Genomic DNA, 18,998 nt, shown 5'->3' on the forward strand with positions numbered 1-18,998 from the left:
ATTTGCCAAAACTGGACAAATATTTGCATTATTCTTTCAGGTTTCAGAGAGTGGAATCAGTTTTAATTCTTTATCGAAAACAAAACAAAAAAACCCAACCCATCACAAACACCTCTCAAATGAAGGCATGGTTTATGAGCACAGGTAAAGAATATATCTAGGGAAAAGGGAATTTTGTTAAAATTTTCAGAGAGAATACTCCAGAGTGTGAAGTTTTGCAGTAGCAGTGTGAGAAGATAACTACTGTTCTACTGGCACAGCTAGATTTGGAAAAACAAATATGCTTACTGCTTTGATACCATGCTGACTAGGTTAAAAAAATATATATATTAAAAAAACCCTGCATATATAAATGTATCATATTTTCAATACCAAAGCTAATTTCAGAAAAACTAAGGGACAGATTATTTCCTTTTTCCTCTCACAATGAAGAATTTTTCCTGAAGTTTTATACAAGACAGTGTTTGATGAATTCATACACTTTAGCTACAATGAAAAGATAAGTGTGCTACATACCTTCATTGTGTTCAGACACATTGCAAAGCATTTTGCAACCTCCACTACAGTTCTAGGTCTCAAGATCAATAAACTTCCCACTAATGGCTAATTAGTAAAAACAAACAATGCTTTTCAGGAGCACTGTGACTACTTGATGAGATGCGATATTGGTCTGTACAGTGAGAGTTGGGGATTGTAAGTAGAATCTACTCCTCCTGCCTTTTTGGAGTGTTGCCAAAGGAATGGGTGCAATATACACATTCCAATTCACATCCATCCAGACATATCCACTAACTGCTGCTTCCCAAGCTTATCTGGACAGCTCAGACCTATTGTCCACACAAGCCCTTTGCATTTAGTGTACACATTTCACCTTACAGTTCTCAAGATTTTGCAGGAGATGAAACACAAATGTTTCATAACAGCTATTATTTACATTCCTGTGTTGTTGGCTACTGACTGTTACAGGGAAAAAATATCTGTAGGAGCAAAGCACGGGGTTTGAAATCATCAGGTTGCAAAATTTTTGTATTGTTTTAATACTATGGAGACAGTTAGTGTCAGTTTAAAAGGTTCTGACTAAATCACCTCTATCTTCTCATCATTAGATACTTACATAAAATGTTTCTTTCCAAGTGAATTATTTCATACTGTATGTTCCAAGCAAAACTCTTATCTTAGTTGCTTAAGAGTTTAGTCATGATTTCACTAAGGATCATAATCAATTTATAAGCAAGTGTCAAAATCTGTTAGTATTTCCTGCTACTGGTGACAATTACTGTGATTTTTTTAAAGTTGTATCTCCCAATAAAATATCATCTGCAGCAGCTACAACTGGCTGAAAACTCCATGAAAGCCAACAGCCATATTAAGAAACAAAGACACCGGACCCTTGTTTTCCTGAGTTTTTCATTTTTTTCATTTGCCCATAAATGATAAATTTTGCAAGCAAAACCAGCAATATGAATGTATCAGTACTGTATGGAACCAAACATAGAAAAATAATGAGTAAACAGGGTTTTACAGATTCAGCTGGATCAGTTATGACCCTGTTCCTTAGAGACGGAAACCTTAAAATAATTCACCTGCTACTCCTGCTCCTCTCTGAGTGGTTTCAAGGTTTGTAGGTGACACAAGAGGTTTGAAAGTCACACTGACAGATAAAAAGGGCAGATGTTAAGTATATGGAAATAAGTGCTGAAGCCACTGCAGTCTCAACCAAAACCTGCCAAATGCCAAATACACAAGCCCCTTTGGGTGCTGGTATCTCTTTGTAGAGGCAGTCTGGATGTAGAGCGGAAACTGGGACAATATTATCAATGAACATTATGTCAGCCCAGAAACAATGAGGTAGCAGAGAACTCAGTTTCAGATAACTGAGGCCAGAAAGCCACTCCTCCTAACTGTAAATTGCAAATTAAGCTAAAAAATATTAAATAGATACAGAAATTGCTACAGTTGCTATTACATAATACACAGACTGATGATATGCTATATATATATATATATTTAAGATCAAAAATTATTCCTTCACTTTATATTCTTCAAAGGATTAATAACACCATCCACTATTAAATTATAATTGTCTCTTAGCAAATTAAATGAGAGGAAAAATAAAAAAGACTACTCCTTGCTGCAAAACCCTTCTTCACCATCCTTTTACCTTCTTTACCAGCTACCCAATTTCTAAACACACACCATATGCCATTTTTACCATTCTCCTATTCTTATTTGGGCAGCCATGGTTTTGCTTTTAAACAAACTGCATTTACTAAGCATTACCAAAAAATTATAGATTTTGATCATTAAACTTTAAAAATTGCATTCCTAAATAAACATAGCAATCTTTTTTTCTTAATTCCCCAAGTTTGCCCTTTTTCACTTTCTACCCAATTTCTGCATGATCAAGGTTATTTATTAAGTATTTTGGAAAGAAATGATTTTGCCATATCAAGTGCTAAGTACAGCAGGCAGTCACTGCCTTACAAATTGAAAAGAGATTTCTCAGAAAGCATTCTTAAGCTCAGTTTATGAATTGACAATTATAATTTAGCACACAGATATAAGGATTCTGAATAAACAAAGGACTTCCCATATTTAATCTTTTTCCTCCAATTCTAGACTTTTTTTAGCAAAACGGTCAAAATCTATCAATGCCTCTTCTGTATGAGTTTAAGCAATTTAGGAAATTTAGGCAAGGTTAGAGGTCACATTTTTCCCAACTTTTATGCGTTTAGAACAAATGCCTTGAAAGGAAAAGAATTAGATTTACATACCTTACTGAGGACTTCACATGGCTTACTTTGGGAGCATACAGTACTTCAACAATTTATTCCATTTATGTTTCCACAACATTACCAATCTCAAATTATTTTTATTTCTGAAAGAAATGCCAATTCCACTACAAATACAAAAAATGGCAATTGGGAGCCCTCTCTGTTACTTCTTGCTTGCCTTGGAGACTTTTATTTCAGAACACTTGATCACAAGTATTTCCTCTTGTATCCTCAATTTTATACTTAAGTAGCTGCCTCCTTACATTCCTGATGTGCTGTCTCTTCTCAGCAGACAGGAAAATATGCTGTTATTCTAGAAACTGATTGCTTTCAAGTTATTTACACCAAGTAATGATCCAGGCCAATGTGAAAAAGACTGATAAGCAAATTAAATAATATTCCTTAATGACTTATTTTGACTTCAGAAACCAAACCCATGAAGACTGTATGAAAGTCTCCAGTTTTTTATCTAAAAACCAGTCATTCTTGGGTATTCCAGCATAGAGCGGAGACACATAAAGCTGCACCTTTATAGTAACTAGTGCCACATCCATTATTGCACACTGCCTCAGGGTCAGGCTTTTGGCTTCCTCTCGGATCACGTGGTCCTGCAAAGCAAGAGAAGACTGCAGTTGGTTTTGAAAGAGAGACAATATTGTGAGTATTTGTTCTTGGAAAAACAAACAAACAAAGCCGCCAAATGTCCCCCAAGGACTATGATTAACAGGGATTAATTCAACTTCAGAATGCTTTTACAACAAATTATAACCTAGAGCAATCATGACGTTTCTTGAAAACATACTGTAGAGAACCAGATCCACTGTTTAATATTACTTCTTTTGCATTACTTCTTTTCCTAGGATGTATTATTTCTCTGTTTTGGGGGATGGGGAAAGGTTAAAATTTAACTTAAAATAATTATACTAAATGATCTAGAAGTAATTAATTTTATTAATAAAGCTGTCAGTTTACAAGATGTTTGTTAATGCCCCATGTTTAAAAAAGGGGGGGGTTCCTATTAGAACATATTAGATTCCTAGAGTGACTACACTGCTGCTAAATCTTTGTCTAAATAAGAAGTCAGTGATTTCCTTAGGTAATATTTTAACTCCTCTAGCAAACTGAACAATTAGTCATAGAGGCCCAAATACCACATTTCCTAATTGACTGGCAAACAAATGACATCAGTATCAAACATCTCTGCTGCCCATCAAGTGGAGGCCAGCACTGAAGTGCTGAAGACTGTACTGTAGATGTACACTCTATAGTTCAATGCACATAAATAGTCCACAGAAAGAAAATTACTGGTATTCTCACCGTAGGGCTTTTTCAGAACTGGTTACAGAAGCAAAGATACTTTTTTTTTTTTTTTTTTTTATATTTAATGCTCATAAGGATTAGTTGTGCAATATGGGAATGATGGCTTCTTGACCCATGTAGTGATCAGTTACCATATAAGCACAGACTTTTTTATTCACGATTTGGTTTTAATGAAACTGTAAAATGATGATTCACCTCTGAGTAGTTACTGCCATATTCAATCTCACTATATTATACAAGAATAAGGCATGAGGTTTGGCCCTACAGTCACTAATATTTCATCCCTTTTTGTTAGCGCAAGCCATTCACAGCTTCATCTGGCTCCATTACCTTGAGTTTTGACAGTTGTCCAAGATCTTTGGCTGCACTGAATATCATCTGGGGCCCCTGTAATCACATTGAAAGTTAAGGACATGGACTCAGGACAGCATGTTTGCTTTTTATGTCAACACAATCTTATTTTCTTCTAGAACATTGGCCAAAGTAACCATTTTGCAAAGCTAAATAAAAGTTTCAGTCGCACAGGAGACACATTTTCACTCATAAGTGAAAGGCCAAGTAGTTGAATGCCTGAAGCAAGATTCCCTCCAGTATCCTAGAGCTGATACAAATATTGCACATTCTGCTGAGAGTGGTTTTGTGTTCTCCTTTCTGCTATCTCATTCTGTGCTTAATACTTAAAGCTAAGGCTGTGATTATTCTCAGTGTGTGTCAGTGAGGTGTTTGTCCATAACTGCTGCTCTCAGGAAATAGTTCACGATGCCTACCAGAAACTAGGCTGGTAGAGGCTACCACTAGGAAAACTCACCTCTGAACATGTTGTCCAATGAATCAGTGTAACAACTGATCCTGCATAAAGCTAATAAATGCTCCTAACACATGACAGAAAACAGAGTTACCCAATTCAAATGCTACCTATGTATTTGCAGATAAAATTTGCACAAAAAAGTTTGAAAAGCAAATTAAAGATCCCAGAAATATAAATTTGAAACTTATTAAAAGAGAGGTTGTTTCTATTTATGCATAGTTAACAAGGTCATGAGAGTAAATATGAACAAATTCAGTGACTGGAGTTCTGGCTATGATCAGCTCTACTCCAGAATTTTTAATAGCTCAGGTAATTTCATTACTATCTTAGCAGCACTTATACATGTTCTATTAGATTTTTTCCTGCCTGCCCAGCAATATTCTTCCATGCAATATTCTTTCAGCAATGTTCTTTAATATATTATAATATGATTTAAAGGCATAGTGATATGCCTTTAACTTACAGACCCTGACAAACAGATTTTTAGCAGCAGAACTGGTACCACAGGACGTGTAACAGCAAAGCTGCCAAAGACACACTGTGGCAACATCACGATTAGCTTGTCACAAGATGGTCAATTTCTTTTAAACAAGATTGAAAACAAGCAGAATTAACAGTTATATTATCCCAGTCCCTCAAATAAAAAAGCAAAAAAGCAATTATCAAAAGGCCTCCAAGCCAGGCTCTCTCTGCTGATCCTTTGACAGGATCAGATGGTTGCCCTCAGCTCAGCCCCCAGAGTTTGTGTCAGGCCATGCCCCACAAGACTCTCCTGTGCAGCCCCACTTTCTGTAAGTACAGCTCCGTTCTCTATTCTTGGCAGGCTGTAAATGAAGTTATGCCCAAAGAGGACCTCCTGTCAAGTCTGCTATTAAAATACCCCAAATCTTTAGAGCTATATCTGGCTTAAGCTTCCTGATATTAATCAAGTGCTGCCTCAAGATAAGGAATGGCACAGCAGGCAGGGCTGGAGGATGGGATGGGGCACCCCTGGCATCAAACCTACAAAAATGGAAGTGATTGAATTTCTGATGCAACTGGGAAGGGCAAAGAACACTCTTTGTGTTATTGTGCACAGTGAAGCCGAGAAAAATCAGATTTAAAACTCCTTATATGAGAGCACACTTCAAAGCCAGTGATCCAGCTTCTTTCACATGACTGCATTCATAAAAAATGCTCTGAGTCGGGGCAGGCAGTAAATGAAGGAGCAAAGTCTTCCTCACCAGCTAATAGCAAGCTGGGTACACAACTTTGAGACACCAGAGAGCAACAGACTGCTTGCAGTCCAAGAATTATTCCTTGTGGTCAAGGTACAGAAGAGGATAGTGCCAGACCCCTTGGCACCTGAACAAGCACATTATTACAATCCTTCACGTCAACTGAGAATTACTGCTGGAACACTTACGGTTTGGTCTGTCAGTGGTGGAAGCACAATTTGTTTTTCTATTTTGTTTAAGACCAATTTCCAGAGCTCTTTCAAAACCCGTTTCAGAACTGTTTTCTCACAGATTTTTGCAGAGACACTTAAACTGGAATAAAACAAAAACAGAAACCAGTCACCAAAACTAGCATAAAGGCTTCAGAGGTGCTCTATCACTATATGCTCAGATAAATAGCTATTAAGGTTTATCTTTTCTCTACTAATAAAAATTTCTCAGTAACTAAGTTATTTTGCAATATTATCAGTAAATATTTTTCGTAAAAAGACTTACAGATTACAAACTCATATAAATCTCCACTATCTAACTGAATGCTTAGTATACCACTGATGCATATTTATTGAAAATGCAAAATCATGATGAGTTATAAAGTTTGATGGATGATATAATTTAGCACTCCCACGCCCCTAAATTAAAGTTTTAGTACATAATTTGTTTATGTCTTAAAAATAAAGAGCAACTGTCTCCTGTGTTTTGTATTTCTACTGGGATGTAGAACCTGTTGCTGACAGCTAATGCAAATTTGCAGCTACTGTTCGGAAGCATTTATTTCTATATACTGACATGTCTGTGCAATCTTGCTCTCTATTACTTACAGTGAAATTAAATTTTTGCAGCACCTTTTCCATCTTCACTTTGAAAATTCTGGCTGGGGAAAACCCGCCTAAGGAACCAAAAGGGTGTGTAACTTGTGTCTGCGTGACTGGAGACCTTGAGTGCAGGATCAGTGCCAGGCTGCTTGTCCTCACAACCACTTCCAACAAAAGGCCACTGGTGCTTCACAAGCACCAATGACCAAGGACACCAATGTGCTTACAGATGTGCCTGTGCTGCACATGGCCTTTCAGAACTCATCACTGCTGAAGGATAACATAAGTTATGCTTACTTTCAGAGGCTAGAATGAGTTTGCAGGATCCTCTCAAAAATTAGCATTTTACCAAATGAAAAAAAAAAAAAAAACAAGCTGCTGTTTAGACGGTGACCAGGTTTTTGGTGACACAGAAGTGCATATTAATAAGCAGTGGGACATTGGGTACAAGCCTAGAACAAATGCCAGACAATTTCAGTATGGGAATTACTGTTGTTCAGTACAATCTTCATAATGCAGCCTGTGGAGGAGAAATCGCTTCCTTTTCAATGACCAAAACATGACAAGACATGGAAAGACAAGTCTGTAGCTTATGTAAGAATTGCTCAGTGTAAGTAAACAGGTTAGGCATGGCAGTCTGCACACAGTGAATACTACAAATATTAAAAATACTGCAGAGTGCTTCAGAGTAAAACCAAAGTGTGCCTGACTGCAGCATCCAGGTCCCAGTCTGCCACACAAACCAGCCTGCCACACTTACGTTTTGTCCAGGGAATCCATGAGAGGCCGAAGCACAATCTCAGCATCAATGGCAGCACTGTTCTTATTGGCTGCTGCATTCCCATTTCCTCTAATTTGATTCAGTTCATTGTTCATTTGTCTTACACAATCTTCAATAACAAATTGGAAACTATAAGACAAAAAAAAAGGAAAATGAAAGAATTCTGGGAGAAAAAACAATAATGATGATTTTGCTATCAGGTTCTACAACAAGTTTTAAATATTTTCTGCGATGATTTAATGTTCAAAATTGAAGATACTGTGGTTTATAGTCTGAAAATAACTTCTACTGAGGATCATGGCTCATATAAGTAATTCATGCAGTGTTTTGATCTTTTCCCTGCCTTGTTTCCATTCTGCCACACTTTTGATACCCTTGTAGGTGTACCAAATACTTATTTTCTGAGAGAAACAGATGTATCAGAATCTATAGGATAGATGCAATTGATTGCCAGCTAGGAACAACTTCTCAAGATTTTATTTTTGGCGTGAAAGGACAATATGAACAGGTGATGATAAATAATTTTTCTCTTGATGGTTAATAGGAACCAAACTTTGACATTCTTCTTGAGGCAAAATTAAAAACTACTACTGACTTGGCCCTGTTTGGCTCAATTTGACTTTTTTCCAGATTCCACACAGTCACTGCCATCAAAAGGTTAGTTACTTCTTTTCAACTACACAGAGTTTAAAACACTTGGACTGTTTAAAATATCCTATTGCAAAAAAACCCTTGCTTAGAAGTGCTCAGACTCTTCCTCCTGGGAGGAATATTTTTCACTTCAAGGTGACTGTAAACACATCCTTCCTCCTCAAGTTTGTACCTGCTCAGCTTCTCTGAAAACTGTTCTATTTCCTAACTGATCTGGTTGAGTGTCTGACAGTTTTAAAGTGCTATTGATGTGATAATCTTTGGACAATATATTGACACAATGCAGAACAGCAGTTAATCAGTCACCAGTTCAGAGGCAGGAAGAGTCTCTGCACATACTGTATTTTGCTTTATGGGTTGATTTATGATGGATCAAAATGGTTTAGGATTAGTTTATGAACAGAAATGCAAAACAGAGGCCAAAAATATACAAGGCCTGTTAAGGTGAAATGATAAATGGCAAAGATTAACTTGAGAAAAGTGAAAGAGAATTTACTGTGAGAGAAGAGAAACATAATCAGGCAGTAAGCTGTTCCAGTGACACGGCTAATTGTAAAAAGAGGACACAAACCTCCATGTGAAATCACTGGAAAAGTCAGAAACTTCTCAAAATGCACTTGGAAGTACACTTACCTACACACTTTAAAGCCCTAGATAAAATCAGAATGAGGCAGCTAGTGAAACTGATTATAGAAATTCTTTCTTGGAGGGACCAGTCCCTCCAACAAAAGCCAAAATAATGCACTGCCTTTCTTGACATTAGCCATCTTTCCAACATTGTTAACCTCACAGACCCAAGCAGTAAACTGACCCAGGAGGAATGTTCTAGCTATCTGGAGCATATCCTACACTGAGCTATTCTGGGTTTGCTTTTGCAGAAACCTAGTTGGCTCATTCAGAAAGAAGCCCTGGAAAGAAATAATATTCATGCACTGTCAATGATCCGAGAACCAGAGCCTGGGAGCAAAAGTACACCAAGACAATACAAAAACTAAGCACACTCAGAAAAAAAGTGGACTGTCCACCCAGACCACCCAGTGATGGATTAAATAAACGACTACAGACTCAGCTTAACGAGCACCACTATAGCACTAATCCCCCTTTCTTAAATTTCTTTCTAATTTGATGCAAAAGTAACTTGCTTCTTAACCACAGGCACTGCTGGCACAGCACCATACTCATTCAGGACTGCAGTGTGCACTCTGATTAATGAAAGGTTTTGAGAGTAAGGCTCAGTAGACAATTTTTGCAGAGCCACAGGCCAGCAAATGACCCAAGAAGGCCACTCACAATGACCACCTGAAGCAGGCTAAACACAGGCAGACATCCCTGGCTGAAGCAGGCCGCTCAGAAAAAGCTGTCAGTCTCAGGAAGTAACATAAACATGTTCAGAGAGGAAACTTTAACATAGCATCAGGGAAGAAAAAATCGGCGATTTTGCTTTCCAAAAAGCAGAACAAAAGCCATCAGCCTCACCTCTGTAACATGTTCATGCCCACAGACGATGTTCAGTTGTCTTTACAGAGAGGTTACCGTTATTTGCTTCAGAGTCTAAACACATACACAGACACAAATGCACACCACTCCATCAGGGCAGAAGCAAGCCATGCCTCAGGACAACCAAATAACCACCCAGACTTCATCAACGAGGTAGATCTTTTGAGCAGGAATATTTCTCTAAGGTTTGCAGTAAAATGGGTTTTTACCCATTTGTTTGTTACCTTGCAGCATACGTTACACTGAGTTCATCCAATACATTGCTAAGTTTCACCTGAAGTTCTTTTAGAACAACACTAGCTTCAGGATCCAGCTGCAAAGAGATAAATAACATTATATTTTACTTATACACTAGGTTTCTGGGGTTTCCATTACAATCAATGAATTAGGAAATATGTGCAAAGATACACTGCACTATGGAAAACCAAATGTGGAAACACCTGTTGCAACACAGAACTGCTTTAGTAGGCCTAAAAATACAACAACCATTTAAAAATAACATAGAAAAATCTTTGATTACAGTAGTGAATATTTATATTGTTACAAATCAAAACTGTGCCATTGAAAAATGACTTTCTGTGGGATTGTAGAAACTGTGTTGGCAGTCACAAGAAGAGAACTACCATTATCAGGCCAGTGGTATTCAACAAGGCACACCAAGAGAAGGATGCAGGAAAAGTCAGTGCTTGTGTTATTAGTAATGCAGATGCCTTTGTATTTTTACTCTTTTTGTATATTTCACTACTGTCGGTATTTTGTTTTGTGATTTGCATTGAAGCTGTTTCCGTATTTCATATGTTTTCATAATGCAGTGTAAAATTAGAACAGCCAGCACTGAAAAAGATGGCTTGAAGACTACTCATGCCAATTATACTGACAGAATATGTGGGAAGGGAATCTACCAAATTTCAGTACTGCTGTTTCTAAAAGCCAGTAAGGCAAAAAAAATTCAAGCACAGAGCAACACATTCTGATGGTCTGACACAGGTTTTCTAAACATAGGAAAAAAGTTAATGCAGAGGAGAAATGTATTTTTACATTTACAGGGATGATGATCCATGCATAGATATTTAATGAAAAAGGTACCCTGTTGATATTGATCAGCAACTTGTTTATTTGCTATAGATTCTTTTTCAAATTAAAAAAATTATTTTTTTATCTCCCTGATCTTTAGCACTCAGAAAAATAGTTACAGCCCATTCTGGGATATGATAGATGATCATCAGGATCAACAGCTGAATGTTAATTAATAGCTAATGTTCCAGGTCTTCCAGCTGTCTCTATCACAGTGTTAGGGAATGATTTTCAGTGATAACCCTTAATTTGTGGACTCTGTTCTAAAGCAAGGTCAGGTACCTTCTTCTGTGTATCTTAGAAGTGACCCTGGCAGATATACTTTGACAGTTCATACATTTAAAGTGATTGTTTTCCTTCATACAAAGAGCAGGAATTAAAAAGCTAATTTTACTGCAGTGTCTATATTAATAAACAAAATAAGGCTTTAATAACAAAGGCAAAGATTTTTCCAGGAAATGCATTTCACTCAGGAATTATACTGCCTCCTTTGGAGTGATACATACAAAACACAAATTTAAGACCACTAGAATATTAACATTTAACAAACACTGAACACACAAGCATTCACACTGAACGTGGTACATGTCAAGGAAAACACAAAACACCAGGCAGGCAGAAGACTCGAAATTTCTTAGAATTTCATGCACAAACTAGAGAATCACCTTGTTACTGTGCCTACAGAGGTCAATATAGACACTTTGTATCAGGGGTTGTCGTGATAACCAGAAAACACAATGCATCTGCTAAATTCACCTGGAATTGAACTTAGTCCAGCCAAAATTGGATTAAATACTAATGCCAGATTGTGGGCATTACACACATTCTAGAAGGGTGCATGCAACTGTTAAACATTTTAGAGACTTTGTGCTCACAAATTGCATGAACAAGTTAGTGTGTGCACAGCTGGAGGCATCTGGCAGTACCTCCAGCCCTGTGTGTACACATGCTCATGCTCAGCGATGAGGTGGCACGGGGAGGAGAGGAACACAAAGAGGTATGCGGGCTGCCCAGCCAGGTGCTCCACACCTGGCCATGGTGGCATCACTAAGAAGATGTCAGCAAGATTTTTAAATGCTACTTCTCTTTAGGTACTGGAAAATATGGTGATTTGAGTGTCTCACCAGAACTAAAATGTGCACTTTTCATTTATTTTACCATGTGCCTTCCATGTGCTAATGATTGTCCTCAGGCATCATTCAAATATGCCACAGCCACGACCTGCTTCTTTTTCCTGATATGGAAGAGCTAAAATGGAAGCATGGAAGGCAATGCTGACCAGCATCTGCGATGATGCCATACAGGGATATACAGACATGAAAATGAAGTATTTACAGTCTCGGGAACTTTTATTTTTCCCCTCAAATCTCATCTGCTTCATAGAGTTTGATGAAGAAGGAATAAAAACTAACAATCTTCCCTGAAAATTTTTCAGGAAAAAAACAAGAAAAAGGCTCTGCTTGAGCAGATTATTTTGGGAAATGAAAAAAAACCAACAAACCAAAAATAAAACCCAGCTATGAGTGTCATTAGTGTGTCATATCTAATTTAAGCACCAAAAGAGAAAAGACAATGCACTTATCCCTTGGACAAATGTATTCTGGATTCCACACAGTGTGTGTGGAATAGCCTTAAAATACATCGGGGTAGGTTGCTCAGGTTTCAAAACTGGATTTTTAAAGGAGCAAACTTATTTCATTAATAATGTGTAAATCATACTTACTTTTCTATTAATTCCTAATATTCTTGGCTTTTCTAGGCTCATATTTCTGTTATTTTACCATCTTCTTAAATAGCAGAATTCATTTTTACCCACAAGGGAATATACTCATAAATTTGTTGGCACACTTCATGAGATCTGTTGATTATGTATTATTAAATAGATAATTTGAAGTTTGACTTTTTCTGAATGCTACACAAAAATTGAGAACATATTTGATGAACAGCTGAAAAAAAAAAAAAAATTTGAACATCATCATTTCCAAATGCTGCCTGTATATAACTGTGAATTTTCTTATACAGACAAACCTTGGAAAAGAGTTAAAAATCTGATTAATCTGGCTGCTTTCAATATGTTAGACTGAGGTATTCCCTGATGTAATTTAATGTGTGCTAGTATGGACATAATCCTGTTAACTGCAAACTTGGTGGTGGTTTCTGTAGGAAACTACAGAGATGCAAATCACTTTTGTGTGAGTTAAATGGTGCCTCTCTAATCTGAAATCTGTTTATCTGCAGTTCCACAGGTCTAATTGCTTATCGTTTCCTAATGGGACCACCAGGTTACTTCTGTTCAGAAAATAGTTTTATATATTTTCTGGATATCTAGGAAAGACACAGGTATACATCAGCTCCATCACTTTAGTGGTTCTTTTTGTCTGTGACAGACATCATCCTTCCTCCACTCCCACCCCTGGGACAGTGAGATGTGAAATGTTTGGCTGCCACTGCTCTGAGTGCACTGAAAAGCACTTGGACCTCTGTACAAGATGTAAAGATGACACTTCAGAACTATTCTGCTGAAATCTGGTCCTCTGTCACTCCATCAAAGCCTTTAAGACCACACATAGATTCCTATAGGAACTCCTAAACTTTATGTAAAGTTGGAAGTGAATTTACCAAAGTGAGAAGATGATTTATCTACAGTTAATATAATACTGTCACACATAAACAACCTCCTTCTGCTTTACACCCTTTTTCTTTTGATCCTAATTACTGTAACACATTTCTGCCATGTTCTGTCACCCGGTGTAAAGCAACACAAGCATTAGCTTCTCTTTTTTATCTTTTATCAGTTTCGGACTTGTCAGATATGAAAAAGATATTTAGAGTAAATGTATGCATTCCTTTTGGATGAAACAAACAGGAGCTAAACTAAAATTCTACAATGATGATCTGTTCCCATGTTTTTGGACTTGATTTAAAAAAACCAAACAAACAGTGGGTTGGATCCCACTTAACTACTCTGTTATGGCAGACTGTTCTCATTGATATGATTTGTAAGTACCCTTCCTGCTTGGCTGCAGCAGAGGAGGAGAGTTAATAAAGAAGCTCATTTTGTTCAGACTATTTTATTTTAGTGGTGGGGGATCTGAGAAACCAGTTTTTTCTCTACTTATAGAGCTCCCTGCCTGCAATGTGCAATAAGCCTACTCTGAACACAGGGACTACTGCCTGATTGTGGCTATTTTGACTGCACAGTTTGAAAGACATACTGCTCACAGTGTGACACTGAGGAGATTAACAGCATTTAATTTTTCTTAGAATTAGTTTTGCTTCAACTGAAATAGGTCTCATTATTTTGCTGAAAATCATCTAACTTTTATGCCCTGCAGAAGTGAAATATTAAACTGTTTTTTCCCTTCAAGGAAACTGCTTACAGATTTTATTGCTGGCTTTGTTTCTTATAAATAAAAGTTCAATAAGCCAAATTGGCCATTAGCAGTGGTGCCTTCGGAATAGCGAGGGGAATAAGTATTCCAGTTTGAGGACAAACATTCTAGCAGCATTTTGATATGGGTGAAAAAAAATTGAACATGAATGTACTTTTCTTCAAGAAGATGCCCTAAAAGTCTGAATGTATTTTTAAGATCTTTTCTCTTAGACTGTGAATGCAGAGACGCACTTAAGCTACCTAACTAACGATTATAGAAAAATATATCCAGATTGTCTCCATGGACTGCGTGTTGCACCATATTTGTAGGAAATGCTATTTTGATACTGTAACAACTTTAATAATTCAGCCTCATTAACATCAAAAAGAAACCAAAATGGATGAGAAGTCATAAGAACTTTTGAAAGTAAATTGCTATGAAAAATTCTTAAATATTTGTTCATTACCGTATAAGGCATTAGGAGCAAATAAAAAACTAGTATTTTCTTGAGGAAAAGAGGACATTTTAGAGATATTTTAGAGATTCAAGCAAATATTTTGGTTGAAAATAATTTGATAGAAATAGACATGAAATGTGACTCAGCTTTCACTTGCCCTTATCGTTATCCTGATTTATGGACATTTAGCTGTTTTCACAAATCATGACATACAAAAGTAAGATTGGATCCAAGACCTAATACAAAAGTACTTTGCACAGAACATAAAAGCATGGAGGAAGAGATTATTTGTAATATTCAGAGAGGGAAAAGGGTTTAAGGTTTAAGGCTGTTTAAAACAGCCACTTCTGGATGATGAATATCTATTTTTAAGTTTGGAAAGAAATCTGCATTGATGAGGCTGCAGAAGTTTATTTCCTATTATCTGGAGCAGGATGTATTTTTGCCATGGCAGCTTCAAGGAGCTGGCTCTGGCTCAGCAGAACCTCCACTCCCTGGAGTGACTCCTCAGGTGCATCTGGAGGCTGCAGTTCCTTGCATGGCATAGGGGACCCATCTCAACTCTGCAGTGTCCCACTGTGGATGTGGCAATATGAAATGCTATTATTTTCCAGTTTTCTCTATAGTGTGGCCACATTAGATCAAAGTTTTGTGAATCTATCAAACTACAGCCCCAACAAGAAAAAGGATGATGTATGTGTAACTTCTGTTTTAAAGCCTGCTACTGATGATAATGGTAGGATATTCATGCTCTTAACACTGCTTCTCAACAAGAAGACAGGATTTTTTCTATAGCTTGAAGATATGTTAATTTCTTCATCATGTTTCAGAACAGTTAAAGACTACAGTCAGGAAAGTACTGAAGCACTGTTTATTTCCTTTTACTGTTGACAGGATTTCAAGCACTTTTATGTCTTCTGAAATGAAAAAGGGGGTAAAACTGAGGATGTTCTGGAATGCTGAGTAACAGCTCTTGGTGAAATGGTATCTTGAATACAAGCAGGCCCTCAGATACTGAAAAGTGCACTTAAAATGTTTTATAGATTTTTTTAAAACTCGGCTTTACACTACCTGCCTAGTAAAACTTTTCAATTTAGTGTCAACTGAATGCCCAAGCATAGCTCTTTTTGATTTTAGATCATAGGGAATTACACAAATGCACTAATGGAAATAAGTAGAAAATGTGACTGTTCTTAGCCTTAGAAAATATGGTCAGGAATAATAAAAGATGCTTACTATCACAAACCTCATAAGAGAATCTCTCTCCTTCTTTCTTCTGCTCAGTGGATTGCAAGTCAAAGGCATTAGACAAAGACAATGACACATTACAGACAAAACGTATCAATACATAAAAAGCAAAGTATAGTCCAATACAAACATTAAAATAAAGCTGGCACTACAGATTGCAACACAAAACACCCAGAGCTGATAGAACATTACAGATCATTAGCATATGTCTGTGAAATAGCGTTAGGTCATTCCAGAATTGTCAGGACAGTAAATAGGTCTTGTAGATTTTTTTTTTTTTTTTAACATTTTGATTCTCTTTGCAAGTAGAAGTGAAAGCTTTGATTAGGTTGCAAACATGGTGCTAATGATCTCTAAGGAATTTTGAATGAACCAGGAAACAAATACGACTCACCTCCTTCCCTCCCATGGACTCAAACATTTTCTCAAGCTGCACTCTTAATTGCTGAATGTTGTTCATCAAGATACAGGCCTACAGAGAGAGCACCAAATGGGAGATTGTGCATGACCAATTCTTCAGCAGCCCTACATTCATAGAATTACAGAATCATTAAGGTTGGAAAAGATTTCTAGGACCATCTTCATTCATAACAGCTGTGCTGTTTAGAGGAGGTTCCCGTCCACTGCTGCCTCCTTCCTCCTAAACTGACACTTCCCTTTGCCTGCTCAGCCAGTGACTGCCCACTAAAGGCAGTGCTGCCCCACAGGGAACTGGATGCCATCTCCCAGTCAGCTGGACAGGTTTCAGATCCCAGAATTTCATGTCCTGAGATAGTTTCTAGTCATACCTAATACAGTTACATCTGGTGTATTAATGCAAGTAGCACATCATCATCCTGGGGAGAGCAGAGGCAACAACGAACCAAGTGCTTTGGGAGTAACAATAGGCTGGAGGAAAGGGGTGGCCATACTGCTTGCTAGACCCAGTCTTAGTAGAAAACAGTGACAACACTGTAACCCAGATAATGGCTGATGCTTAAAGTATTTGAATAAATCAACAGGCTGTTGTGTTAATAACAGAGTAATATTTTAGAAATATGCATTTTTGCATTACTTGAGAAGCTGGTGAATAAATTAGGCAATAGAATAGAGTCCATGGCAATCTGGTCCTTCATTAGGGACTCCCTTGTAAGCAGTGAGGCAACAAAACAGCACATCATTTTCTTCTCCCCTCTGCATGGGTAAAGCACAGTGAGTGGCAGCAGCAGAAACCTCTGCACACATTCCCTGCGCAGGGAACAGGGATCTTATAAACCCTCCAATGCACAAACTGATACAGAGAGACAAGGCAATGCAAAGTGAAAACCTAAAACAAAAATATTTTCTTCTGTTTGAATAACAAGATGAAGATCCATTCACCATAGTATTAGGCTGGTATCCACGGCATGTTTGTGGTCATCTTGTAATTATTTTTAAATTTTAATACTGAAATTATTAACTAGGATTCTTAACTAATTTCACTTATTCCAGCTTTTACACATCACTGTAAGCAGCTGTGAAAACATGCTGACCTCCCTCCATTTGTGTTTTTCCATATAAAGAAGTGATTACATTTTCAAAAAGTACAGTAAGTAACTTAAAGGTAATTTCTGAGGCAGAAAAAAGCCACAGCTTCTTACTTACCACATTTTCTTTATCACAATATGAGCTGAAGTAACTTGAAATAATTGCAGCATACTGAACAAGTACTTTGTTGATAGTCTAGAAGAGGAGAAGATTCTTTTAAATGGTGAATTTCATAATGTAAACCAAAAATATAAAAAAAGAGGCCTGTATAAATGACAGGTTTTACAGGTGCTTACACATATAGCATATTGTATTTTTTAGATATAGTATAAATAATCCTGTGAGCACATTTTCAAATCCCTGCACAGTAGATGGTGGGTAGTTCTCAATGTAAAGTAATCTTCAATAGCTGAGACAGTTTAGTTTAATTAATTTAGCAGTGCTGTTTTTGAGAAGTAATGAGAACTCCACTCCTTGCAACATCCTACACAGTTTAGTGGAAGAGTAGCAAGCTAAAAAAATCCTCCAGGGTGACAATACATAGAATAGAAATATAATGGAAAAATAAGACAAAAGGAGTACTGTTCAAAGCCTAGCAATATGAGTTACCTTATAATAGTCATGTAAATACGAACTCCACAAATGGAGAATTGTTGCAATGAAAGAACAGAATTAAATGTAAATGTGAACTTTTCTAAAGCCAGCAGGAATATAATGGAAATTCAGAGCTTGGGAGGAAATGTAACTATCCAGATAGAAAGCTGGCAGAATTGAGTTTATCAAACAGCAGGTGAATAACTACCACTTCAGGACTTCAAACAAAAATACCTTATCGTCATACCTTGAATTTTTCCTTCACTTGCACTGCCTAATTAACTAATTGCATATCACTGAATGGCTCCATTAATAGAACTGCAATCAGTTCTTAGCAAGATAACAATTGATTATGTATATGCATACATACATGTATAAAATACATAAATGTGAAATCTCAGAGAGAACAGAGCTTCTCAAACGGGTAAAGCATTTTGACAGAGTAGACAAGACCCAGCCTTAAACCACAGCCAGCCTGTCTTTCTGAGAATCCCAGTCAGATAGAAAACATTGATTCTAAAAAACACGGGAACCACTTAGCTTTTAAACACATGGCAACACAGTATCATTCTCTCTGAAGCTTAGTTCAGAAGCATTGACTTTAACTTACCTTTGCAAATCTTCTCATTAAATGAGATAGTGCTTCTGGATTAGGACACTCCAGTTTCCTAATAATCTCAAAGCTTTGATTGAGCTGTGTGAAGACATCAACCACAGAACAAGAGAAGAGGGCATGATCTGATGTCTGCTGAAACTAGAGAGAAACATTCAAATGTTAATATTCGTTCAGAGATCAAAACTGTCTTTGCTGATTCTTGTACTTGAAACTCCTTCTAGAGCCACAAAAAGTAATACAGAAAAAAAAAAAAGTAGTCTCATTGATAA

General features: G+C 37.1%; 1 protein-coding gene and 1 long non-coding RNA gene across 8 annotated transcripts in view; one reads left to right on the plus strand and one right to left on the minus strand.

Annotated features, from left to right (window-relative positions):
- Nucleotides 1-18,998, minus strand: part of UNC13C (unc-13 homolog C) — a 125,166-nt gene that overhangs the window by 14,742 nt on the left and 91,426 nt on the right. For 2 of the 6 annotated variants that reach the window (XM_048317430.1, XM_048317429.1), the window contains 9 exons: nucleotides 18,724-18,867; nucleotides 17,637-17,714; nucleotides 16,408-16,485; nucleotides 16,012-16,041; nucleotides 10,085-10,173; nucleotides 7,692-7,841; nucleotides 6,308-6,431; nucleotides 4,425-4,481; nucleotides 3,302-3,382 (listed from right to left, as the gene is read on the minus strand). In XM_048317430.1, the coding sequence (XP_048173387.1) occupies nucleotides 3,302-3,382; nucleotides 4,425-4,481; nucleotides 6,308-6,431; nucleotides 7,692-7,841; nucleotides 10,085-10,173; nucleotides 16,012-16,041; nucleotides 16,408-16,485; nucleotides 17,637-17,714; nucleotides 18,724-18,867 (831 nt within the window). Of the gene's footprint in view, nucleotides 1-3,301; nucleotides 3,383-4,424; nucleotides 4,482-6,307; nucleotides 6,432-7,691; nucleotides 7,842-10,084; nucleotides 10,174-16,001; nucleotides 16,042-16,407; nucleotides 16,539-17,636; nucleotides 17,715-18,723; nucleotides 18,868-18,998 lie in introns of those variants that run through there. The other 4 variants (XM_048317432.1, XM_048317431.1, XM_048317433.1 and 1 more) reach the window with 3 other exon arrangements.
- The window catches only part of LOC125332509, a 35,910-nt gene that overhangs the window by 5,287 nt on the left and 11,625 nt on the right, over nucleotides 1-18,998 (plus strand). The window lies entirely within an intron of this gene.

Source organism: Corvus hawaiiensis, chromosome 13 (genome assembly GCF_020740725.1).
Source record: "Corvus hawaiiensis isolate bCorHaw1 chromosome 13, bCorHaw1.pri.cur, whole genome shotgun sequence".
Classification (NCBI taxonomy): domain Eukaryota; kingdom Metazoa; phylum Chordata; class Aves; order Passeriformes; family Corvidae; genus Corvus; species Corvus hawaiiensis.